This window comes from Coloeus monedula (assembly GCF_965178545.1).
Source record: "Coloeus monedula genome assembly, chromosome: 7".
Taxonomy (NCBI): domain Eukaryota; kingdom Metazoa; phylum Chordata; class Aves; order Passeriformes; family Corvidae; genus Coloeus; species Coloeus monedula.
The window spans coordinates 21,872,432-21,898,927 of record NC_138787.1 but is presented as its reverse complement, the minus strand read 5'-3'; the positions used below and the strand labels follow the sequence as shown (position 1 = coordinate 21,898,927).

The window sequence follows — 26,496 nt, the reverse complement described above, 5'->3', positions numbered from 1 at the left end:
TACATCCTAAAGCAGCTTCTGTTTGACAAACACCAATCAGTAAGAGTCAGCATAGTTTCAACTAGACAAAGTCAACAAATGACTCAAATATTCCATTCACCTCTAGCAAGCACTTACCTCTTGAATATTCATGTATGCATCACCAAGAAGAAGCAAAGTATGAGCACTTGGCAGTTTTTCTACTAGGTCACTGGAAACAGAAGACAAAACTTGCTCAGTATTTAACATGCCAATACTGGTATCTAAACAAGAGAAGGGCACAACAATTTTATCCTCTGCAGATTTTAGTTTTTATTTCTGAAACTAAACAAAAAAAAAATCTGAAATATGTTTTCAAAATAAGACTTCCAATTATCATTTTAGAAGTTACCACATTTACTCAAATGAATTCATGTCACTAAATATTTCTTATTTATTGCAGTAGAAAGAAAAAATGAGTTCATCATGCTATCAGTAAACATCGAGGCAACTATGCATACCACAAACTTTTACCTATAGCAGGCGGCATATAACTTCTTATCTTTCCTATACTGGAGATAAATATCTGCCATTTTTTCTTTAGCTTGTATGAAATAAGGCTGTTCAGGTGTAATATTTCGGAGCATAGTCAAGGCATGTTCCACATCTCCTTGAGCAATTGCCAGATCTGCATTTGCAATCACAACTCTTAGTTCCTCAGGAGTTCCAGAAAATTCATTAATGGCATCTTGGATGACTATAGCAGCTTCATGCTGCAAATGATAAAAACAATAGAAATAACTTAGTTCCTGTTGTTGAACAGCCAAAAGTAAAGACCTCATGAAGACATGGGCATTATGCAAACCAACTAAAAAAATCACAAAAAATCCAGACCATAGTATCCACTTGTTTTGCTATAATGTTTTTGATTCTTTAAATATAACTTCTGTGATACAGACTACTAAAAAAAGTTTTAGTAGAGAAAATTACATTTGCGTTGCATATATACAACTTCAACTAGAAAATGTCTTTAGCACTTTGCTCAAACAGCTCCTGCTTTGAGCAGACTGGCCTCCAAACCACAGGACTTGTATGGCTTCTCTTATATTCTTACACATATGTAGTGTCCTACTGCTTATCCAGACACAGCTGATAGTGGGGATGCTGCTAGACAAAGATAGGGATGTGACCCGAACTATTGCTAATAGCATTCTGACAACAAAACAGGGACCTACATCCCAGCAAATGAACATCAACAGTATGAAATGGTTTATGTAGTCTCAAAACTGAGCACCTGCAAGGAGGTTTTTTTTCCCTCTGTACTTAAGTTCTCAAATCAGATATTCACATGCTGGAAATTTCACTAAGTAAATCCTCTTGGTAAAAGAAGTGATGGCTTTCTATTCTGAACTAATAGAAATGGGAATGGGAGGAGGGAATTGTTTTCAGGTGTGTTTTGTATTTTAACAGGTTTGCCATCTTACCGGTTCTCCATTCAAACGATGAGCTTCTACCAACTCTAGGAACACAGACACACGATCACTTGCATCAATTTCAATACTTTTTCCTTTTGTTTTTGAGGTAGATGTAGGTTTTCTCATTCCAGGCAAATTCCTTGCCATCTGTAAGGTTTTAATAGCTTCTGATATTTCTCCCACCTTCTTTTGGGTTTGGGCCTTAATTAAGTGATACACAGGATGTTCTCTCACCTGAAAAAATATAAAGAGTTTCTAAATTTTACTTGATGTGAAGTATTCATACCCCTTGCAAGATTTGTTTTAATATTGACTTTGGTTTCTTTTTTCCTCCAAATATACACAAATTCAATTTCAGAAATTTAATGATGAAAATATAAGAATTTTCAGAATACGCAAAGTAGTAATTTAGGAAGTTTTTAATTACAAAGAAAAACTATTACAAGGGATGAGACTTTGGGATAGAAAAACATTCATTGCTGCTTTATTTTAGACTAGACTGAATTTTAAGGTATTCTGAGTGTCTCCCATGCTGCTGTGTGCACACTTCACCAGGCTATTGACTGAAAGAAATATACAATCATTATTTGGCACAAGTCCTGCATGCCATTCTTTACCTTCATAAAACATACTTCACATGAAAATAGAAGTCTGTAAGGAAAATATAGCTCTGTGAAATAGCAAGGACCTCAATTAGGTACCTAATTAATCCTCAGCATTCTTGTATCACCTGGAGGAAGAAAGCAAGATGGGACACGCTTGCAAAGAAATGGTAATTTTCAGGTAAGTGGTCTCAAGACACTTGGGCACAACTCAGACCTAATTTGGGGTGTGTGTACAGTGTTCCCAACTCTCTACTAATCCTACATAAAGTTCCACTGATGTCAACAAATCAAAAATCCCATACAGCCATGTATAAGACACAAAGTAAAACTAGTGAGGTGTTAGTTTTGTCCTCATCGTCATTTCTTTGATAAATATTCAGATACCACATTCATATAAACATTTAGATATTAAATTTGTAGTGGAAGAGTTATACAAAGTTGAGCTGAAAATTATTACATACAAAACTATACACCTTCAGATGACTGACTGAAGAAAATTATTTCATTCTTTTGTTCAACTCACCTCAAAATTATAGCTTAGACAAAGTTCTAAGGACTGAGAACATAGTTTGGTATTGTTTTGAGCCAAATACACCTGGGCCATCAGTAAGTGTGCATCTGCATAAGACGGGTTCCTTTCCAGACAGTAATGTAGATTATTCTGGGCTGCTTCAATATCCCCTAGGAAGTGGGGCAAGGAAGGGAAAGTGAAAAAGCAGTTGATATGAAATACAGAGGTTATATATGTAGCATTTTTATTCACATTTTTTTTTTTAAATAAATGTCAGCATCTAGTGAATAAACTCATACAAAGTATTTTAAGGTTATGACATGAAATCAAAAGCAGGTCAAAGGTATGATATTTTCCCATTGTTCCATCTGTAAATCATTCAATAAATTAACTTTTTGGGAAGAAATAGATTAAAAAATACTATATTTATATGTCTGTACCATTAAGATACTCTTATATAAATGACAAAAAAGGGAAGTGCAAATGTTCTTCACTTAGCTCTAACATACTGTTCTGCAGTGAAAGAAATATTCATTATGTGTCACAAGTATGAAATTAATTTTTTATATTAAACAAACTAGAGGCGGTTAACTAACCATTCATATAACTATTACCTGACAAGTACCTCACTTTCGCAATTAAAAAGACAGCTTGTTGAAGACCGGGCACAGTTTTTACAACAGTTTCAAGAACTGAAGCACAGTGCTTGAGAAGGGGTGAAGGAGACTGCCCAGGACTCGTAGGCTAGGAGCAAAAAAACAAGTAAGCAATACAAAAAGAACCCCAACAAACTAACAAAAATCAGCATTTGAGTCAACAGGTTTTAGATTTAGATTTCATTTTAAGTCTGAGCTTCACTTTAAACTCAAATGAGCATTAGCAAAGCCTTGTTATTTCATTCAGTCCAAGCAGCTGTCATTGTGAAGCAATAGAAAAAAAAAAAAAATCTTTGAAATTTAAGGGGGCAACTGCTTGATATCAGCAGGAACATAAGACAGTCTCAGAGACTTCAATGGTCACAAAACACTTTAGACCTGACATAAGCAGAAGAGTCAGGCCATAAACATTTGGTGACACATTCTGAATTACCAGGCCAACTCATCCAACACAGCAGTACCATGAATTCAATTACAAGAAAGCTGAAGCTGAAATGAATGATGAGAAGATTGGGAAGAAAAGGTTCTGGTCCTGTCATGCCTACCCTCATCCCACACCACAGAACATATCCATATTGCTAGCAACAAACTGAAAACAGCTGCTGAAAAATATCTACTTTCATGCAAACTGCTAGTACAACATACCACGTTTTAGTTACTCTTTATTATAAACATTATTCATTTCCTTCTATTACTTTAGCTAGTTGCTAACTGGTTTATACATTAAAAGAGGAAAAGGCAACCTAAACATCATTCTGTCCACAAACAGTATTTCCACAGGACGGGTGTCCTGGAGAAGCAGTGATCTCCAATACCAAAATGGAAGCCTCCACCACCTAGCTAACTCCTCACTTTCAAACACCAGTCCTTTTTGCAATAAAGAGATAAAGGAAACTTCAGCAAAAGCCTATCTTTTCTTCTAAAAATCTTTTTATAAGCAACGATTCAGAAAAGCAGTTTTAATTCTGAATTAAAACCCATCATTGCAATTCAGTACTTCTGGAACGTATCCCAGGGAGGTCTTCAGATGAGAAAGTCCCTCACAGAATGACCCTTCTTATCATCTCCATCTGTGACATGAAAATGTCACTGCTACTGATGTTTTAGACTTTCAAACATTATCATTTTCTTATAGACAGTGAGGCAGTTCATAGCAACGGAAAGCTACTTGTTTTCCTGTTAAGATTTTAAAACTCTACATAAACATATTTATGGAAAGGTTCTATAATTAGGCTAGAAATAATGACAGGATAACAGAAGTCAGCTCCCAGCTATTTCAGAAGAATAATCTATTTAAGGAAGACACTATTTAAAGAAACTTTAAATGTGTTTCTTCTGCCTTAAAGATGTCAGTTCCCCATTCAATTTATTAAGTTCTACATGTCTTCATTGCCAAAACTAGAGCACACAAATTCAGCCACAGAAAATTAAGCCTCCTAAGCAAGTGAGATTTTTCAACAATAATAATATTATTAACAATAATATAAAAAGGCAGTATTCCACTGATTTTTACCAACACACAAAAGAAGGAATTTATGTACATTGAAAAGATATCCTAAGCCAACAAAAATATCATTAATAGGGTGGTCAGTATGAACATCCCAGTTTCACAATGAGATAGCTCTATTCACTGTAGCATTACAGTTTCCTAAGAGATACTAAGACGGTACAATTACACACACAGAGTGCATGGAATAAATATCCCAAGTTTCCCCAGATGTCATTACTGCCACTTGCTCACATCACAAAACATGTATTTTTATTGTTACTTTGACTAAACAGTGGTGTAGTATCTTAAAATGTACTCATACTTCAAATAAATTCACATTTTAAGAGGGAAAATTTTCTAATCCTTTGCTTCATGAGTAACTGATCTCAAAATGAAGTAATTCCCATTCTTAAACAGATGTCATCTACAGCTGCTTACCTGTGCTGGGCAAAAATTAAGATATTCTTTAATAATTTCTAGCAAGAAATCAGGGTTTAGTTTCTCAAAATATTCCACGCCAAGAGGAAATCCATGCAAAGATGAAAAGTGAGTATCCAGAACATCATTCAATAAAGCAATAACTTCTTCCTGTCTCTTATGTTTTTTCATAGCTAGGACTGCACGCAAGAAAGATAATTCCTACAGAAAAGAAACAAAAACACAAAACCCCAAACATTCTGAATATTCCAGATACATTTATCTGTTACTCATAAAATACTACATAATTATTAATGTTAGCCACTTCTTCTTTGTATTTAGGGATATTGTAAGACATTTAGTATGTTGTGAAGGACACTTGATGATTATTCTACCAATTCATTCCTTTAATTTGTGCAAGAACCTTTACATTTGTCTGACCACAAAATCCTGAAAATAATTAATATTTGTCCCTCTTTCACATTTCAAACTTTGTCTTCAGAGAACAAACACAGCTAGAAAGTGATGATATTTTTTGCTCTGCAAGCAAACAGCCTTGTGTTGCAAAGTTAAGCAACACATTAACTTAAGTAGGAAGAAAAACAGAAGCTTAGACTTAACAATAGTCCATTAAGAATGCTCTACTCAAGTGACTGAAATACAGAACACGTCATAGAAGGCCACAGTTCAGACTGTAATCAAAGTATCTCAATGAAGAAAGATGTCTCCTACCTCAGATTTCCCAATGGACTGTTGAATTTCATTAAGAAACTCCAACTGCTGCTCCGCATCTTCTAATTGACCTTGTATTAGCTGACAACGGATAATTCCTGTAACACATGGGAAGATTTCACTGCCAATTCATCTTCCTAGTCAAGCACATGCTTTCTTTTCCAGAATTAACTTTTTCTCTCAACCTCTTCACAAAGCAGTGACACGAAAAGAAAGAACGGATCGAGACTTATGGTAATGCAAATTTCACATACTCAGAAAAACCATGGGTAGATGATACATGATTGATACATTACTATGCTATAAAGCAGTTAGAAATAGTAAATCTTCAAGTGGTTCTAGACTAAGCAGAAGCACCATAAAATCTGGCCTCTAAATTCAGAACTACAAGAAGGTAAACAACCTCAAGCGCACACACAAACCACTCCTGCCATCTAAAGTTTTAATATTAAGGCCATGGCATAGTCAAGGAGAAAAAAAAATACAGGGAGAAATCTGTCAAGCAAATATGACATATTTACTCTTAATTTTCTTGACACAAATGGGACTTATTATAAAGTGGGGTTTTTTTGGATGTGACACATACATCCAAAGTATGATGTTTTGACTTGATTATGGTTTTCAATCTAATTTGGACACAAATGACGACATGGACAGCTTGTTCTATCACCTGCCCTTGGTTTTCTTATTTTTGTAGTGCCTAAGAGTTCTCCAGTTCCCAAGCACTATAGAAATAAAATAAAGAAATAAGTAAAATACAGCAAAATGTCTGTTCCTACTATTACTTTGAGAGCTCTAATTTAGAAGAGAAAAGATTCATTTTTCAAAAAGGAAGACCAAAAGACGTATCCAGTAAGGAGACACTGGCTACAAGGAAGAAAGCACACCATGAATCTGAAAATACAACCTGGTGCTCCTGTTCTAATAGTTCTAGATTTTCCTAGTACCAGTAATAGGAAAATTTGATCAAAAAAGCATTGTCCAGTAAAAAATCAAAAGGAAGTGTAAGACCTTACCAGTTAGTGCAGAAACACTTGTTTCATCAAGTGTCATAGCAGTCTTGTACCATTTTAGAGCTTCTTTCACTTTCCCTTGTAAAATCATTTGGTAGCCAAGTTCAGTAGCAAATTCTGCATTGTCAGATGCCAAATCAAATGCTTTTTCAACTAATGTCTGTGTATGTTGAAGGATGAGCTGGTTCCGGCCACACTAATGGTAAGAACAATCTTTAAGCCTTAAGTTTTTCTTAGTTTTCGGATTCAATTAGACAAACACACTGAATGTAGCCAGATCAGTTGAGACAACATCTCATTAAGAATAAATTAGTCTGTAGTAAGTCTATAAAAATTGTGACATTAAAGTGGGATGGATTCAAACATAAATATATAATACCATACAATAAGGAATAGTTGCTTTGAATGCTTCCTTAGAGCAATTTTTGATAAATACAGAGCTTAAAGAAACCTTCACTTCCAAGGTTATGTGATTAACCTTATCAGTTTCCTACAGTAAGAATATGGTTGGTGAACATTTGAGAGTATTTTCACTGTTTCTCACTTAAAAGCAAACAGTAAAACCATTCTTGGAATGAGATGGATTAAGCATTGCAATTCATACTGAATGTAAGGCTTGAAAAATGCGGTTACCAAGGCTACAAGAGTTAATCTATTTCAACTGTCCACAATTTTCTACTTTTTAGTAAACATTTAACATTTGCCTACCAAAAAATAGAACAAACCCAGGATATATAGATAGCTGTACGCTGCTTAAGAAAAAAAAAAAAGCATACTCACTGTTCTACTGAAAGCTAAAGCCATTTTGCAGAATAGCTCAGAATTACGTGGCTCCAATCTATCCAGTGCTTTAATTAGGTCTCCCAGTCTTGCTGAAGCCTTGGAGAAGAAATAACATAATAAGTAATAGAAACAATTAACAGATTAGGACAACTGAACAATTTTCACTAAAAACTAGCCACATTTTTACTATGCACTAATACCTTAAAATACAAATTCAGAGGTTTTCAGGGCAAGGAGTTAGACTTGAGAATTCCTAAGGAAATACTTTGGGATAGTAAAGTGACAATAAAGCAGACCATGTGTCATTTATCATTGCTCTAAAAAGGTGAAAGACTTGAGCTAAGTCTGATATAACAGAGGAGTCCCATAAAGCAAGATAGTCTGAGGAATTTGATCTGTGAATCCTGTTGGGGCTTCAGTGTAATAAAGACACACATGCTCAAAAGCAAAGCACTTCCAAGTGCTCAGACTTTTAACATTAGTTTCTCAAAACACATAAGGGGATTTTCTGGGCATACAGTAATAAGGTGCACAGGTTTTTTTAATATGATTTTAGACGCAGGCGCCTGAAATGTGTAAATCAAACAGGCCTTGAATTTTTCCCTAGACATGGCTCTTAGTTACATGTGACATTTTACCCCAGAATCTTCACTTAACACTCTACTGTGTCCAGCAAGGTTCCTTTCGGATGGCTTCCCTGGAGTGAAGTGAGCAATTCTCACTACTTCTCCATACTTCCCATGATTGTGCATAAGATTTATATTTGATTATAAGTAGACTAATGACTGAGTTCTTTGTAATAACTGAAAATGTGTTAAACGAAGTCAATACCTTTTCTTCTAGAACTTGAAAACACCTACAACACAATGAGAACATTTTTTTTGCTAAATTTTCACGTAAATTATACCAGTAGTTTTGCATAATGAGAAAAAATATAGAATGAATTTTTTGGTGCCAATTTAGATCAACTATTTTAAAACTTCCTTAAAAATGGCACAAGCGTCGTACATACAAAATACATGCATATATGCCTGTGCAAAACAATGGATTTTGGGAGTGGAAGGAAAAGTAGCATAGGATTCTTAGAGCTGAAAAATCCCCACAGTAATTGTCAAAAAATGGTGAACAAAACACAGGTGTAACAACTGTGACCTACTTCCCAAAAATCTATCACTACAAGACCTCGTTACTTCCCTTATTTCAATTAATAAAAGATTTAAAAATAATGGAAGGCTTACAATAACTTGTGAATTTATCACAAGAGCATTAAAACAAAAAAGACCACTTCAATGATTCAAATCAACACGACTCAGTTAACTGTCCAGATCACATTTCTGTTTGGCTTGACACCTGTTCTCTGAAAGACACGAGGTTAAAAATTATCTTTTCCTTGGCATCCAGAAAACATCCCAGCAATAAGCTGGAGTAGCCATTCAAATCCGAATAGGTGAATATACCTCCTGCAGATCAGTGCAGCACATGACCAGACAAAATATATGAGGAGAACCCATAAAGAAGATAGCCTCTGTAGGAGCTAGATGCCACATGCACTATGTCGTGCTCAACATTCTGCTAATAAAAAGACTCACCTCAGATATATTTCCTTCCCTGCACAGATGATGCAGAGCCTCCATTCTTATGGCTTCTAAATTGAGGGGGTCTTTCTGCAATAGTCTAAAGCCAAACAAAAGGTGAATGTAAAGAAACCAAACCAAACCCTTGCTCAATCATCTATTTTATCCTAAACCAGGAATAGAATAACTTGTATTTCACAGTCATTTTACATCATGGATCAAAATGAAAGCACAGCTCTTATTTCATGCCTATATGAAGAAAGACCCTCTTCCATCCAAAACGGATTCATGTATTGATGTAGTATCCTCACAGAATTGCAAGGCTGGGTTCTAATAAAACTTAATTCACTTGAAATTTATTTAAAAAAAACTGATGCAAGTAATTCAGATTCATTAACGATGAATGGAAACCTATCTACTTTTGTTTCAAAGTGTCCTTAGAGTGTAAACATGGCAAGAAAATAATTTAGTAGTGTGCTACTTCATACTCAACCTATGTGCTGTTTCAATTGTCTGCTCCCAGTCCTGCAAGGCTAGTTGTAGCTTCATTTTCTTTATGAAAGCAGGAATGAAGTTCGGGAAGTTTGCAATTATCTGGTTCACAATTTCCAGAGCTCCTGAATAATTCTGTCGAACCTCAAAATACTGTGCCTAATGGAAGGAAAAGAAGCCATATCAAAAGCCTGTACACTCACACAGGTGGGAAGATCCAGAAGTTCTTTCATACAGAAATCAGGAAAAAGAGCTAGGGAGACAAAACTCTTTAATGAAGTAATAGTTTTACCTCAGTATCAATGACAACTAGACACACTGCAACATTCAAATAGCAAAGGATGACGTGTAAAGCCTGGTGTGTGTGGTAAACACTCTCTAACAAAGGTAACTGCAGTATTTACAACTTACTAGTCAGTTGCAAGCAAGAAAAAGACAGACATAGCTGAAGAGTAAAATTGTTTTATTAGGTTTCAAATAACTTTGTATGAAGTATCCCACAATTTTAGGATATTTAACACAACCCACTGATAAAACATTTATTCAAGCCCTGAGGGGTATGTAAAAACCCACACTGAGCAGGTAACTATTGTTGCCAGAATTAACAATTTTCTAACTGCAATGTGATTTGCAGGGTATTACAAATACAAAACTACTTCAGAAGTCAAGTATCACAGATTTAAATAAATTCAACTAGAAATAAATTTAGGACTTAGACCCTGTTTTGCTTTGATGCTTTGAATTTACTTACCATATTCCAGGTGACTGTATGTGTGTCATTTTATTTCATCTTTTTAAGACAGAAATGGTGCAAACACAGTAGCTTCTGAGAGTTAATTTCTTAAGCCCTAGTGAGATAGCTGCCTGTCTGAAACTTAATTACAGTAACTACATTTGACATATACTGTTAATCTAATTCAGTGCTCCACATGCAGCCAAGCACACACACCTAACCAAATACTATTGTGCACACTCTCCTGAATTCAGGATATTCTTCTAATATTCACTGAACAATTTTTCTACATTTAGCTTTAGAATGCTAAACAAACATCATGTTAATGAGTAACAATGTCTGCAATATAAAGTAATATGCGCTGAAACAGAAACGTGTAAAGAAAATAATTCATGCCACTCCTTTAATGAAATATAATCATTGATGATTCTATGAACACATGAAACAAACTAATGACAACTTAAAAGGAGTGTTAACACTATTAAAAAAAAAAATCTCACTATAGCGTTTAACTACTATTTTTTGGCACACAGCAATTCTGTAATGTGCATAGGTGTCCCATGCAAAAAGGAAGAGACCACACATTTTTAAATTTTCAAGTGATTTGAAACTCATTTTGTATATATAAATACATGAATAGAAAGGTTTTCTTGTAAGCATAGCAAAATCATAACCACAATATAAGTTTAGATTGATTGTATTTAAGCTATACCTTTATTTTTACACTGGTGTCTAAAGAACCCTAAAGTACCTACAGGGTCTGAGCTGTATTTCTATTCCTTGGACAAGCTCATTATGCACTACTCTTCTCAGCATCTCTCTGATCACTCTACAAGACTAATATGACATCTACGAAGATTTAAGATAATGAACTAAACTTACTTTACCAAGCAGTGCAAAAACATCATTGCCTTCCTGCAGTGCTTCATCAAAGTATTTCAGAGCTTTTTTAATGTGAGTTTCTTTCCCACAGGTGAGATCAAGCCATGCTTTCAAAATTAACCCCTGTGAACAAAATACAAATTGGAATTCTTTGCTAACCAGGTAATAGAAAATTATACAAGATACAATAAGCAGAAAAAACCTAAATAAAGGACTTATAACTACTTCAGAGACATAATTATAACCACCCTTTAGCATAACCTAAAACTTCAGTAATTTATTCCAGAGTTAAATTAATAAAATAGTGCATTTACTTACAGAAATAGAAAAAAACATCAATGGCAACAAACAAGTCTAACATATTCAGCAGTCAGAACAAAAACTCACAGAAATGATCACATTAGACAGAATATTTTCTGTAACATTTCTGCACAATGTTTTCTTAAGATAATGCTTATATGAGACACTGAGAAACATACTGTGCTGAAAGAAGTGAGAAAATTGAGGTTTTTCTTCTACTTCCTGACTAAAAACTTGTATGTAAAAGACAAAATTCTTGACATTTCTCAAATCCTCAAAAGTATGATTAAAAGAACACCCAAACTTTTAAAAGGTGCAATGTGTCTTTTCCTTGAAGAACTTATTACTTGTAATGAATGAAATTTATTTCTCTTATGTGTTTAAAACATTAATTATAGCTTAAGTGAATAAAACCTATTTTGAAGTCCTGAACTATTTAATCAAATTATAATTGCCATCAAAACATATATTTAAAATACAAAAAAATCACTAGCTTCTTTAGAACATAAAATTAAAGAAATGAGTTCTGTATTTAATACTCAAAGGTTAGTAGAAGAGCCATATTTTGTAATTGCTAACAATCAGGGTCATGATTTTGTTATGCAATGGAAACCAGCTAAACTTTATATACTTGATCATTTTTTAAAATAAAGACAGGTGTTGTATTTCCATATAAGGAGTACACAAAGTATTGTATCAAAAAAGTATACACTAAGCAAATCCTATTTGACCAAGTTTAAACACTGTGAACCATGTTTCAAAAAATCAAAGTAAACATATAAACATAATTTTGTATTGTAAAACTAGAAAAAGAGCTAATCATAAGTGAACTTAGATTTTTTTATATATATTTAAATACTAATGTACTTTTTGATCTGTATGCACGTGTCTGTAAAAAAATTAATTACTTCAAATATTTTTAAATACATCAGCTAGAAATATTTCATACTAAGCAATATATCCAAACAGTATTTCCTAATAACAAAAACTAGCAGACAAAACCAAACAACTATTGTTTCAATAAGCAAAGTCATAAATACTGCTGTTTCACCAAAATGAACTATCCTTAGTCTTTTTAGGAATTACCATATTATTGCTTTGTGATGTCCTTCATTATTTCTCCACTACTATGAGTTATTTCTACATTAGCATAAATTAGCCGATAAATTAGTTGTTATTTAAAATAACTACCTATTTAAATTAATAATCACTGTTAGTTCGAAAGCTAAGCCATTACTTAAATCATAATCTCAGAAAATAATGTTTAGAATAGTTGCAGATTTTAATTCGTAATAGATCAACCATTACAAACTGAACAAGTACTGAACCGCACAGAGGAGGAACATTTTTGTTTAATACTACTGTACAATTATGGCTTCAATGTTAACAGCTCTGCCTCAAAGATGTTTGACAACAAAAAATACCCCCAGTTTTTCATGTTTCTCTCCTTGAACTGAAGCTGACACCCGCCTTAAAAAAATAACGTTAATAAGTTTTCAGAAATCTCTTTAGAGATACAAGATTCTAATGAATTGTGATGTCTGTATATAAATGCCAAAGACAATGCTATATACAATACTTATTTCAGTAAAAACCTAGGCAAATTTTGCCTTTAACAACAGCTGAAAATTTAAAACTCAAATCCTTTGGGTATTTTTGAGCCTTCAGATCCAGATGCTTTTTTTTTTGCTAGGAATTATGCGGCTTGGTATCAAGTAGCAATACTTGCTTAACTGCATATTATTTCCATTTATTAAGTGATTTCTTTTCATTTATTAAGCCATTATCTATTATTTATTAAGTGAAAATGAATATTAGTCGACAAAAAAATCATTATGGCAGTTTACTCAGCTGTGTCAAATGAACTTATGACATTAAGAAAGAAAGTACTAGAACACAAAATAGTTCAGAATAACCTCCTAACAGCATTACTGCCTATTAATCTTTTACATTAAAGAAAGGTAAAAACCAGTTACCTCTTTACCACCACCAGAAACTTTGATCATTCTATCAACATATTCACGGGCTTTGTCCTCACGACCAAGATGCCACAAAAACAAGCCAGCATAGTACAGAGCCTGCTGTCCTGCTGTTTTACGTTGTTCCTTCAGTCTTGCGTCCAGCTCTAGAATAGCATCTCGATCTGAAAAGGTTTTGTTCAGAGCTCTTGTTGATAGCCTCTCAAGATATTACAAAGGAGCGGCACATAAGCCAAGGACTACCAAAGCAAACACTGTTTTCTGTATTGTACCTTGATAAATATGCAGGCAATCCCACCCAATTAGCAATATTTATCAGCTACAGATGGAAAAGGCAGAAAAGGGTTCCCGTCAACATGATTGATGGGGAGGTCCCAGAAGTGGGGAAGTCCCAAATGACTGGTGGTTAGCTAGTGTGATGTCCACCTATAAGAAGGGCAGGAAGAAAGATCAGCCTGACCTTGGTGTCAGGGAAGGTCATGGATCAGACTACTGAGTGCCATCACACAGCACCTACACAACACCCAGGGGATCAGGCCCAGCCAGGCACTGGGAAAGGCAGGCCCTGCCTGGCCAACCTGATCTCCTGCAATGACACGGTGACCCACCTAATGAATGAGGGAAAGGCTCTCACTCTCAGAGTCTTGAGATCCAGGATAATTTTGCTGTCCTGCAGTGTTAATCCTCAGGGACTCAAGTAAGAGTGATGCCATTAGTCAGAGCTGTTTCATATCATATTGCTTAACAAACTGTCAACAGCAGCTATAAATCTGCACAGTGAGAAAGATACTGCAGCAAAAGTTCAACAACCACTCAATGTACCTGATAACCAACTCTTACTTTGAGAATATAATTCCTAACAAAATCACCCCAGCTTTTAGGTGGGAGAAAGGAATACCAAAATTCACAAAATTCTTTTCTCCATTTGTACGGTCAGGATAACTTGAAAGATAGAAATGGCATGGCTTTAAAGACTGTTCAAGTTGCAGTTCTGTTCAGAAGGATCAATACTAGACATGAGTGAACAACAAACAGAGGAAGCTTGATTCAATTTCTTTTTTCCTTCAAAGATTTTTCATCATAGGAGATAAGTCAGATTTTGTGTGTGGGTGTGGGTGCTTTATTTTAACATTCACTCTTATGCTTCAGAGTTTTGTTTACAATCTTGGTAAGCATCACTCAATTCAGTAATAGATCCTATGTCAAATGCAAAGCCAGAGCAAACCTTTTTAACTTAGGCAGAATTAGCCTACAACTCTCAGGCCTTCACACACAGCTGTTTAAAACATGAAACAGCATGTCTTAATGAGCATACCTGGATTAGGGCTCTTTTTGTGGGCATAAATCAGAGCCATCATTGTACAAAGTGACACCTCCTGTTTGTTTTTAATAGACTCCAACTGTCGAATACTTTCTTGGACATCACCTAGTGAAAACAAGCACAGAATAAGCTATAACACTTTTCAAGACAAAGAATATCATCATCAAACATCAGTTTGACTTAAATTTTCTCTTGTTTTTTCTTCCATGCCTTTTGTTCATTATGCCTATATCCACTTGTTTGTGCACATCTTTCAAACAGACACAGGAAAGAAAATAGCACCTCAATGCAAAGAACTTGAAAAGAATTGTGTGCTAGTTCTGCCAACTGTGATAAAGATGAAAATCCTATTTCTTACTTGTTTTATACAGGGCATTGAGCAGCTCTTTTTGTTCCTGTTTCTTTATATAGCCAGGATTTTTACCTTGTTTTTGCAAATATTTTGAACATCAGCAGAATAGACAGTATCTTGAAAAATGACAGGATTCTTACACAAACAAGAACATCTGGGAGTTTGGGAACAAACACACTACCTCAAAACCAGAACACCTTCCTAGACTAGTCTCAGCCCTCCTCCATGTTGAGTTACTTGTTAATATTTTGTGATATCCTTGAAATATACATGTAGCTAAATAAATTTCTCAGAACAGTATAATTTACACAAAGATCCCCCCAATAGGTATTAGCTGTCAGTTTCCCTGAGACAGAGGAGACAACAAAATTAGACACAGCTGCTTTGAAAGGAAGAGCTATTAGCTGGGAAACACTAGTGACTTTCTAATCAAATGCAGTATGTGTTTGGGCAGGGCTCAAATTCCCTCTAAGGAACCCACTTACCTGACCCACGTTTATGTAACCATGAAAAAAAATAAAAATTGTTATTTCTCACTTTGGTACGATGCTGTCCAGATCACTTTCACTCAAACTAAGGAGGAGCGGTGACAGATAATAACACACTGGTAATTTACTCAACACGGAATACATTCAGACTCCGTAACATCGCTTTTCCCTGTGCAGCAGACTAGCGGCTGAGCCTTGGGAGGCGAGGCAAGGAAGCCCAGCGTTTCGGGAGGAACGGGCCCGCCCCATTACCTGTCCTCAGCGCGCCGTAGGCCCGGTAGAAGAGGAGCACGGGGTCCCCGCCCAGCCGCGCCAGCGCCTCGTCCGCCGCGGCCCGGACGTGCTGGAAGCGCCCCTCCTGGCAGTAGTAATTGAGCAGCGCCTGCGGGGAAGCGGCCGCGGGTCACCGGTGCCAACGCTTCGAGCCGGGACGGCCCCGGGGATACCGCGCCCACCGCACCGGCCCGGCCCGGCCCGGCCCAGCCGCACTCCTGCCCGGCTCCCCCGGCCCCTCCTGCGGCTCGCCGGCCGCCCCCATCCCTCCCTCCCTCCCTCGGCCGGGGCGGGACGGCGGTGGCGCCCACCTGCTGCACCTCAGCGTCCATCGTTGCTACCCGACGCCACTGCGGGGGGGCTCCGGAAGGGTGAGGACAGCCTCCTGCCATTGGCTTGGACGGGAAGGAGGCGGGAGAGACACGGGAAGAAAAACTCTTGGAAGGCGGCGGGGCGGACACGACAGCGCGGGACGATCCCGAGGGAGCGGCGGGATGGCTCCCAGCGCCTTGGCGCCCCCTGCCGGCGGGTGGGCGGCTGTGCCTCGGGAACGCTCAGCCGGAGTGCCGAATGGAAGCTTTGGCAATGTGTTTATTTCCTTGCTTTTCGTGGCAGAACATACGAATAAGTGGCCCACATTTCATAATGTAACCGAGTATTTCAAGTTATGTGACACTTCTCTTAGAAATACAATAGCAATAGGGTCAAATCAGATAGAGAAACTTCATCTTTTTTCCCTCCTTTCTTTCCTCCTGCAGAATCAGATTTGCAAAGACTAGTGAAATTCAGGTTTTCCTCTGGAGGTGAAAGCATCCTCAGCCATCATTTCGAGACAGCAGGAACAAAGGTTGCTAAAGAGCGTTCCTTTGGGGTGGGTGTGCAGACCGTCCAGCAGGAAAGCCACCAGTAATGCCACCAAGTCCAAGGAGCAGAACCCATCCTGCACTGAGTTTGTAGGAGCAGCTGTTTGGCTCTTCTAGCAGAGAGTGCTCAGAGTGACCTTTGCTAGCAAGTCCATTACACATAGCATTCCTGTGTCACGCACTTCTCATCCCCAGCATCCGGAAGGTGCCAAAGAAGCACTATGCAATAAGCATAGTTGGCTTTCCTTGTTGGCCAAGACAATCCTCTGAATGTCCTGCTATGTTTAAGTTATGCTTGACTTGTTCTGAAGCAACATTTAGGCTTCTTTAAAACCTATAAGAGGTATGAGAAACAAGTATTTTTTTAATGTACTTTTTAAGGTAACCTTTTAAGACATATTTTGTCCATATATTAATCTGAAAATACTTATCTGTTCATTTCAATACTTAGGCATTTTTAATCAAAGTTTTAGACTCCTTTTTTCATAATGTATTTCAGAACAATATAACAAAGAAAAATTTCCCTCCCTTGAAAGATTTTTGATGAATTTCAGGGAAAATGCTATGAAATTTTGTTTCTTCATTAGCCACTGAAGCAAGTGTAAAGACTACAATTGGTCATAAACTGGTTTCTTACTAAGTTCAGTATTCACCTCTGAGTGTTTTCATTGTAAGTTGTAGGGGAATGCAATATAGAAATTATGTAAACATATAAAATTAATATTTTCAGAAATTCACTGAAGCAATTGATAAAGAATAAGGAACAGGCCCAATTTCCAGATGCATTTGTGTTTTTCCATATCGGTATTCACAAATGATTGCTTCTAGGAACGTGATGCTGCCAGAGAGATTCTTAAAATTCCTGAGGAAAAGACAGATGATTTATTCATTCCAACACCATTTCGCCTTTTTCAGAAATGTGCTCAAATGTGAGATGCTCTGTAGCATGTTTGTGAACAGCACCCAGCAAGAATAAACTGGTTCTCAATCCAAGCTGCGGAATGTCATGGATCTAGTACTATTTTCAGCCCTCGTTTTGTCTTTATAAACTCTTGAATGCCCACTTCTCTTTCCTGTAACTGCTCTGAGCCTCCTGGGACACACTCAGGACAGCTCTGCTATTCGATGGCTGTGCACCCCACTGAATGGAGCTGCTGCATGAAGTCACTCAGGGCAGAACTACTGATACATGCAGAAGCATCATGCTCACTGTCTAACACACATTAAAAAAGAAATTCCTAATTAGTGACTAACAAGCAAGCCCCAAGGATTTTCTTACATGGAAGAACAGCATAGCTGGCTGTTTTCAGTATCCTCTCATTCTGTGGCTTAGAAGCATACCTTTTTTATATTAATGTCAGATAATAAACACAAAAGGAAAGTACAATAAAAAATGTAATCTTTATTATTTTGACGCATTAATAATGTTCTTTAGCATCAGTTAGGGTAATAGCATTTTCCTGCATGCAGTTCACTAATACAGATTTAGTCAATAATTTTAATAAAAGTAATCTATATTTAATTTTCCTGTGTAAGAAACATAAAATGTCCTGATGTGTTGGATTATACAATTTTGCTACTTTCTCTTTGTGAAAAAATATTGTGAACCCTAGATAACATTTAGAACTGTTCTAGTGCAGCATGAATGTAAAAAAAAAAAAAATCAGTGAATAAATATGAGAAAAGATTCAGGATTCTGTGAAAGAAAGGTTGTGTCTGAAAACTCATGATGCAGGCACTGCTTAGACATTCAATTTGAACTTTAGATCATTTCCCAACTGCAAAAAAACCCTTAGCTTTTTAGAAGCAAATTATGAACTTATTTCGCAGAAATTATTGATATGTTGGCAAATACTGTAAAAAATAAGAACCTACAGGTATCCATTCAGTTATATCTTGTTCTCTGGAGTTCTTGTGTGAAAAGATATGGACAGAAAGTAACAAAAACGGTGTGACATCAACCTGAAGATAAAATTCAGTTCTTGTTTTATGTACATAATGCTGAAAAATAAAATAAAATGATTTTTACAGTATTTATATTTGCTTATAAAATCCTAACATTATTTTCAACAGGTCTAGTAGTTTTCAACATGTCTGTACAGTTTGGATATACACTATATGCTTTTTTTTCACTGAAAATTCAGAAATGTAAAACAAGCTCCTAAATAGCTGCAAAATATTGCTTAATGGTATGGAGGAATGAGGTCTTTTTGGGTAGTTTATTTCATTTAGCTCTGATGTATGGCTTCCCATGTTTGAGAATCCTGCTCTGTCAAAGGAATAGCAGCATAGGCAATAGAAACATGCATTGATTGCATCCATACTATCTATAATGGTAGATAATACGTAATTTTACCTGTTGAACGCTTGCGCACTACACTTATTGTGGTACATATTTGATGCAATGTGTGCTAAAGTCATTATCTGTTTGCTCAAACATGCACCACTGGTTAAAAATTATTTACATAGCAGAGGGCTTTTCATTAACGTGTACAACATCAACCTTACTGAGAGCTGAAGATGGCTAAACAATACTGCAGGATAAAGCAGAACAACTTTATAGAGGGCTCTTTTTGATCAATTTGGAGGGCTGAGGCAGATTCATTTAGTATTCGTACGCAGAAAGACATTTGACAAAGACAAAATCTGTGACTCCAGACCTAGGAAGAAGTTTGCACCTTCTGAAACTTAATGGTCTGTGCAAAAAGTAAACCATATTTACTATTCTTGTGAGTTGTAGAGGACTTTACAGGCATACTAAGACTTGTTTGAACATGATACAACATGAATACTTTAATTAAGCACCTCAAAATCTGTTATTCCTTTCCAGAAACACTGTACTAAAAAAACCTGTTGTTCTTTGTGACTTAATGTTATTTTCATGCATGATCTATAAGTGCAGCATGCCTTCATGCAAATAATTTCTGTGTGTATATTAGTTGTATAATAGAACACCTGGCCCTTGTACCTGTAAAGGTGTACTTAATTCCCTTCCCCAACAGAAGCCCCATTTACAAAAATAGTCACATATAAGAAACAACATATGAATAAAAACAAGATGAATCCACCAACACAGATTTTGTAAAAATATGAAGTATGTGGCAGTTGAAATGCAAACAGTGGATACAATTACCATATTTTATGCTAAGCACACAAATACTTGGTTTCGCACCCCTTTAACTGATCCCTACAGTCTGTGTAGCCATTTTTTTCTCTCCTCTTCAGCAGTGTCAGCTGGTAGTGAGAACAGTAACCTCCTGTCAAGGTTGTTTCTTCTTATCACAGTCACAGTCGCTGACAAGGGGTCACTGTCTTTTAATAGGCACTGACCTTTAATTTACAGTATATTTGTAAAAATTGTCAGTTTGGCATAGACCTCCTTCAGGAGTCCTGTTGACACAAACACATGATCCTTACAGGCTGTGAACTACTTCGCACATATATGATTTTTCTTGCTATTTGCTCTTATTTTTGACCATCTTTCTCTTCCTTTTCGTGCTTTTCTTTGACTGGCCTCATTACACGATCATAAGAAGGTGGACAAACTGCTGTTGATGCGGTTATATCTGTTTTCTCTGTAAATGAGTTTTCGTTTAACTTGTCGATAAGGATTTCATCTTTCATACCCTGACCAGTCCCACCTTCAGTTTTATTTTTGTTATAGATAAAGGAAGCTTGTTTTACTGTTCGTTTTAAAAGGTGACGTCTGTAAGCACGCTGAATGATGACAGCAGATACTTCCTCCTGTTTTCGTTTCAATGTGGTTGTAATTGGTTCATAGGAAGCTTTAGAAGGATTGGATGCCATAAACCGATCTTCCATCTGTATTCTGAGGGCGTCCATCTCCCCACTTTCCCCCAATACACGCTTTGTGAAAGCAAACAAGATGTCAAGGCAGTGAATTCTGTCACCGCTCACCATGGGCAGATCCATTGCAATAAGCTGGACTTTGTTTGGTTTGGGTAGATGAAGAGGAGGCTCAAGTGCTGCTGCAAAATCAGACAATTTCTCAAATTCCATGAATTGTGTTGCATCAGGATCAAACTTCTCCCAGACTTCATAGAACATCTCAAAGTCGTCCTCGCTCAAGGGTTCAGCGCTTTCTTCAGTAGCAACACCAAAGTTCTCCAAAATCACGGCGATGTACATGTTCACCACTACCAGAAAGGATATGATAATGTAGCTGACAAAGAAGAAAATCCCAACAGAAGGGTTGCCACAGTCACCTTTCACAGAACTCCCTGGATGAGCCTTGTTAGGGTCACAGTCTGGCTCCCCACTGTTAAGGATCGGGGCGAGCAAACCATCCCAGCCCGCGGATGTGGTGATCTGAAACAGGCAGATCATGCTGTTGCCAAAGGTTTCAAAGTTGAACATGTCATCAATCCCAGCTTCCCTCTTGACATAGGCAAAGTTGGACATGCCAAATATCGCATAGATGAACATGACCAGGAAGAGCAGCAGCCCAATGTTGAACAAAGCAGGAAGAGACATCATCAGAGCAAAAAGCAGAGTGCGGATTCCCTTAGCGCCTTTAATGAGGCGCAGGATTCGACCGATTCTGGCAAGTCGGATGACTCTGAATAGTGTGGGGGATACGAAGTACTTCTCAATCATCTCAGCTAAGAACATACCTAAAAAAGAAAAAAAAGAAAAGAAGAAAACCAAGGTACATTACCACTTAATCTCCATATCACGATAGAAATTTAGAAACATATTTTTAAAATCAGCGGTTTTACGTAGCAATTAAAGATATTCTGTAGATTCCACTTGCATAATTTCGGTTTTAGCAGTTGTACTTAATATTTGCAGGTGCAATATATGTTGGATGATCATAATAGTTTTGATGGTTGGTTTAGCTAAATAACGTAAAAATAAAACAAGTAAAAATGTAAAGTTGAATGAGTTGGCTGTAAATCTTGCAATTGGAAAAGCTCACCATATAGCTCTATTCAAGTAAAAGTTCACCTCATATTCATTTTACCTTCTTTTTGGTTTAATTAACAAGACTTACCTACTATTGAGAGAATGACAACCACAAAATCAAAAATGTTCCAGCCTATAGTGAAGTAGTAATGGCGAAGTGAAATTAATTTCAGGACACATTCTCCAGTGAAAAGGACAATGAACACGAGGTTTATCCAGTATAAAATATTTTCCATTTCTTTGCTCTGGTCATCAGTTTCTACCATCATGGTTACCATGTTAAGACAAATAAGAATCATGATGCTGATGTCAAATACTTGCTGTGTCACAAAATCAAAGACCATGCCTTGGAATTTATTCTGAGGAAGAAAGAAAAAAGAAACATCCAATACAAACTGTAACTTATTTTTTTTCCTGTTAGAAGAAAGTAGAAAAACACATGCAGTAAGGCTTATGAGACTTCAATAAAATTGCAACTAGTGGTCTTAAGTGGAGTACTCAAATACAACAACTTAGTTCAGCCTCCTGTGTTGCATATTCATACATACAGTTGCAAGTTGAAAACAGTTTTTTGGTTTTGTTTTTATTTTCCATTTCTGCTGACTAATGCACTAGTTACTGATAATTTTCATTTGGGTATATTTCTGCTCTCTCTATATCAATAAAAACTCTTTGTAAATAGCTATTTGTCTGATGTGTATAAATAATTTTACCCCTGGTCTTGGTATAGGTTTTTGTGGTTTTTTGGATCCCAGCTTTTTCATTGCATTGTAGTATTTCTTCTGCTCTTCTGTCATAAATATGTCTTGACCTCCAAAGTAAAAACATGAAACCAAAACTGGTTATAATCACATTTATATGCAGTGCTGAGAAAACTCTTTGAGAAATATGATTGAATGATTCAAAAATCAAGATGACTAAATTGGGAAAAATCTCTTAGCTATCAAATGCAGCTGTCTACAATCTAAAACTGTCTACAATCTAAGCATTTAGTCTGGAAGTCTGGACATCCAGTACTGCATCTCTCAAAAAAAAAAAAAAAAAACAACAAAAAACAAACCAACCAAAAAAACAATGCAACAGTTTTCTACAGTTATTTTCATGGAATTCCAAGAAAAAATCATTTTCAGTACCTATTTTCTTTTATAGGAAGAGATACTGTAAATAGTATGTGAGATAAACTCAGTCTGGGCTGCTCAATACTGTCACTTTTGAACTGTGATTTTAGTGAAACAAAGGAAAGAGACGAAGTCAGGTTTTCAGTAGAGGAATGTGCTTTAGGTATCTCTAGTTTTGCAGTCACATTAGCATTGGGACCCAAAGTCTTCAAGGTTCTTGAGAAGATGGATTATCAGACTTTGGAGAAACTTAGCTGAAGATTGAAGCACCCTATTAACAGCAAAATGCTCTCTTTTAAATCTTTTATTTTGATTAGCATCCATGTTCAATGAAGGTCTGTTTAGCAGAAGCATGAACCTGCCTTTGAAAGTCTGGCAGTGAAGACAAAGGAGGAATTATGGGTCTTTCATAGTAACCTAACCAAAATCCATAGTAACCTTCGTTAAGAGACAGCTTGAATGAAAACCCATGATACTTCCCATACCTCTTGTAGAAATTTTTTTCCTTGATAAGAGATACTTGCAGATATCTAATTCCAGGAATGCTAATGCACACATAGGACTGGATGCAGACCTTTGTGGATGAGTGTGTGGGAAGCTTGAAGATATGGGAATGCATGGACCATAAGCTGGACAGTCTCCTTAACCATATACCTCTAGGTTTCTACCATGTACAGCTTCCAAAAATCTTGCTTAGTATTTCTCATTATTAACATAAACCCAAAGAAAGTGATGCAGCCCAGCAAAGTAAAAGTAAACTAGTAACTCATAGGTGCGTTGGTCCTTGAGCTTTCATTGCTTTATCTATTTGGAGAAAATAATTTTAAAGGCAAGCATCTCATAGTTAGACCATCTATACCAGTGAGATTATCTACATCTGCACTGTGAAACAATAGAAAAAGGTCCTGAAATAGTTACAAACCACTCCTGCTCTGTATACTTTCAGATTGTTCAGTGCCACACAGTAGAACTTGAATACTTGTGATCATTAAAACAGCATCTGTAGTTGTGTGATGAAATAATTCTTTGTTTCACGACCAGCTAGCTATTTTTTGTGTGCTCATAGAATAACTACAAATCAAGAAGAAAAATACCCCAAGAAATTATGATTTCTTTAATGTAGGGACCTAATTGAGGGGTTGGATCATGCAAGAAGACCTCATAAAGTTTAGTCATGAAAAAGCAGATGACTTGAGGAGACAACAGAAGGATCTGTCCCACTCACTAAATGAAAAATCTTATGACTTTAATGAATACTGCAGGTATGATTTTATGTCCTAGTATACTGCAGTTTTTTCAATTTTGAACAAGCTATGGGTGTACTTTCCATATATCATGCACCTGCAAAAATGCAATATTTTAGAATATCTTTAAAGGGAAGTGAAACAATACTTATCTTCTTTTTTTGCTGATTGAAGTTGTCAATAATGACACCAATGAACAAATTCAGGGTGAAAAAAGACCCAAAAATTATAAAGATGACGAAATACAAGTACATGTACAAGTTGTCTTCATACTTGGGTTGCTGTAATACCTAAGGAAAAAAAAAAGTGAAATATCATTCCTAAGATTTGATGTGAAAATTTCAGCTGAACAAGTGGCAACCTTGTGCAAAATGTCCCCAATATTTTGTGTTTGGACACTATTCCTATCACTTATATCAATATATTTTGTCTATTCCACCTCTTGCTGATAGTATCTGGCAGTTTGCATTCAGTTTTCCATATTTTGTTACCACAAAACCTCATTCTAATTAATTTAATTGTTTTCATTCTATTGTATGGATATTAATTGCTTATAAGATAAATAAGTATTAATTGCTTATTAGAACCTCATTCTAATTAATTTGTTTTCATTTTATTGTATGGATATTAATTGCTTATAAGATAAATAAGTATTAATTTCTTATAAGATAAATAAGATAAATACACACTTGTAGATAGAACTCAGGAAAAAAAAGATAATTTAAAATATTTGCAGTACTTACATCTCTTGAGTCAATAGCTGCATACATAATATCCATCCAGCCTTTAAATGTAGCCTGTAAACAGTACACACCTGTTTAAGCATAGAGCCTAAAGACAATTCATTTAATAATTTCCAGCAACTCAGTACAGCTCCAGGAATAATTACTAGCATTAGATTTCTGAAGAATTTTGTCTCTTGGCTTTCTATTCAGCTGCTCATCGGACATACTGCTGTGTATCCCATTACTTTGTCATGATATGAACATTTTAAGCTGTATGATTAACTTATTTTTAATTTCTAATTACCAAAAACTGTAGAAGGCATTTTAGTTCATCAAATCTTGTCAACTGCAAAAGCTATGTACAGCTGGGTGTACAGCCTTATGTAACTGAGTTGCCACCAATGAACACTGATATGTAGTTCCACCCTCCCAAATAAAAAAGGTGCCAACAAAAGGGAACCAAAAATTTTATAATCTCAAAAAAGGTGTTTTCCTATCAATCAGAGTCTACTTTGAAAGATTTTACCTGGTTTAATAATTCTATGTTCAGATTAAATATATTGTATTGTGCTTTACAGAGCCTAGATCTCTCAGATACATCCTGACCTAAAGTAGCAGGAAGTGGTTTATGTGCATTGAATACTTATATGCCTCATAAATGACAGCATTTAGTGAAATTTTGTAACTATTTCCTCTGCCCAAAATCTGTAAATTTTTATATTTGACAGTTAGGTGTAGATTGCTTCATCAGAATGTTTGAAACATAAAGTAATTTTCTCTGTTGTGGCAATTAGTTCTCTTTTAACTAGGCAACATCTCCAAGTAGAAATCAATTGGTTTTTAATCCAGTTGTACCCAAAAATAAAGCAAAAAAAGGAAATAGCTCTCTGTTCTTTAATCCTTATTAAAATTTTGCAAAACAAGGCTACAGATCATTGGTTCCTCCATTTTCATTGCCACCAGTTGCAGAATAGAATCAGGAATGGAGCACTCTTCATCCGTGTTTTTTGCTGTATGACCATCATCTTGAGGTTTCATTTCTAGTGAAAGTTCCAGAAACCTTTTTTTTTATGCAGGACACAGAGCAGTTTGGCATCATCCTGATGTGAACTTAAAATGAGAAGAAATTATTTTCTTAAAGGAAAGGTCCCTTACACTTTTGAAACAGTGGAATACTGAAAAGAGCATGATTATCCTTAGATGCAAATCCAATGTGCAGCAACTTTGACATCTTGGGGTCAACACAGAATATATGAAGCTCAGGCAACTAACAGTACAATGGTGAAATCAAACTGTAGTATCAGAGGACGAGTAAATCCAGAATAAATCTGAAACAAGTAGATGTCTCAGCTGAAGAATTTAAAGTCCTCGTGGAATACTTGGACTGCAAGGGATTAAGAGAAGTAGATAAGCTTTACTCTATGTAAATTACTAATATATGTTGAATTTGTCCTCAAAGGCTTTTAATGGTGAACACTCCACAACCTTTTAAAAAATATTTATTCTGGCACTTGTTTTTATTATTTCCTAATATTTACATCCTTCTGTTGCCATTTAAGACTCACTTGTCACAGCCATTACGTATCT

General features: G+C 36.1%; 2 protein-coding genes across 3 annotated transcripts in view; both read right to left on the bottom strand.

Moving 5' to 3' along the window:
* TTC21B (tetratricopeptide repeat domain 21B) overlaps window positions 1-16,465 on the bottom strand; it is a 34,631-nt gene extending 18,166 nt beyond the window's left edge. For both annotated transcript variants that reach the window (XM_082285031.1, XM_082285032.1), the window contains exons 1-16: window positions 16,345-16,465; window positions 16,013-16,142; window positions 14,915-15,025; window positions 13,597-13,763; window positions 11,321-11,443; window positions 9,707-9,864; window positions 9,229-9,313; window positions 7,637-7,735; window positions 6,860-7,052; window positions 5,844-5,941; window positions 5,133-5,333; window positions 3,164-3,293; window positions 2,562-2,719; window positions 1,443-1,667; window positions 493-731; window positions 118-190 (exon numbers count right to left, since the gene is read on the bottom strand). In XM_082285031.1, coding sequence (XP_082141157.1) covers window positions 118-190; window positions 493-731; window positions 1,443-1,667; window positions 2,562-2,719; window positions 3,164-3,293; window positions 5,133-5,333; window positions 5,844-5,941; window positions 6,860-7,052; window positions 7,637-7,735; window positions 9,229-9,313; window positions 9,707-9,864; window positions 11,321-11,443; window positions 13,597-13,763; window positions 14,915-15,025; window positions 16,013-16,142; window positions 16,345-16,425 — 2,271 coding nt within the window. In that variant the 5' untranslated portion in view covers window positions 16,426-16,465. The remainder of the gene's footprint in view (window positions 1-117; window positions 191-492; window positions 732-1,442; window positions 1,668-2,561; window positions 2,720-3,163; window positions 3,294-5,132; window positions 5,334-5,843; window positions 5,942-6,859; window positions 7,053-7,636; window positions 7,736-9,228; window positions 9,314-9,706; window positions 9,865-11,320; window positions 11,444-13,596; window positions 13,764-14,914; window positions 15,026-16,012; window positions 16,143-16,344) is intronic.
* A 3,896-nt stretch (window positions 16,466-20,361) lies between these two features.
* LOC309574965 (sodium channel protein type 1 subunit alpha-like) overlaps window positions 20,362-26,496 on the bottom strand; it is a gene marked incomplete at both ends in the record, with an annotated part of 62,629 nt that continues 56,494 nt past the window's right edge. Inside the window, 5 exon segments of the mRNA XM_082285009.1 lie at window positions 20,362-21,530; window positions 21,911-22,181; window positions 22,536-22,660; window positions 24,333-24,474; window positions 24,928-24,981. Coding sequence (XP_082141135.1) covers window positions 20,362-21,530; window positions 21,911-22,181; window positions 22,536-22,660; window positions 24,333-24,474; window positions 24,928-24,981 — 1,761 coding nt within the window.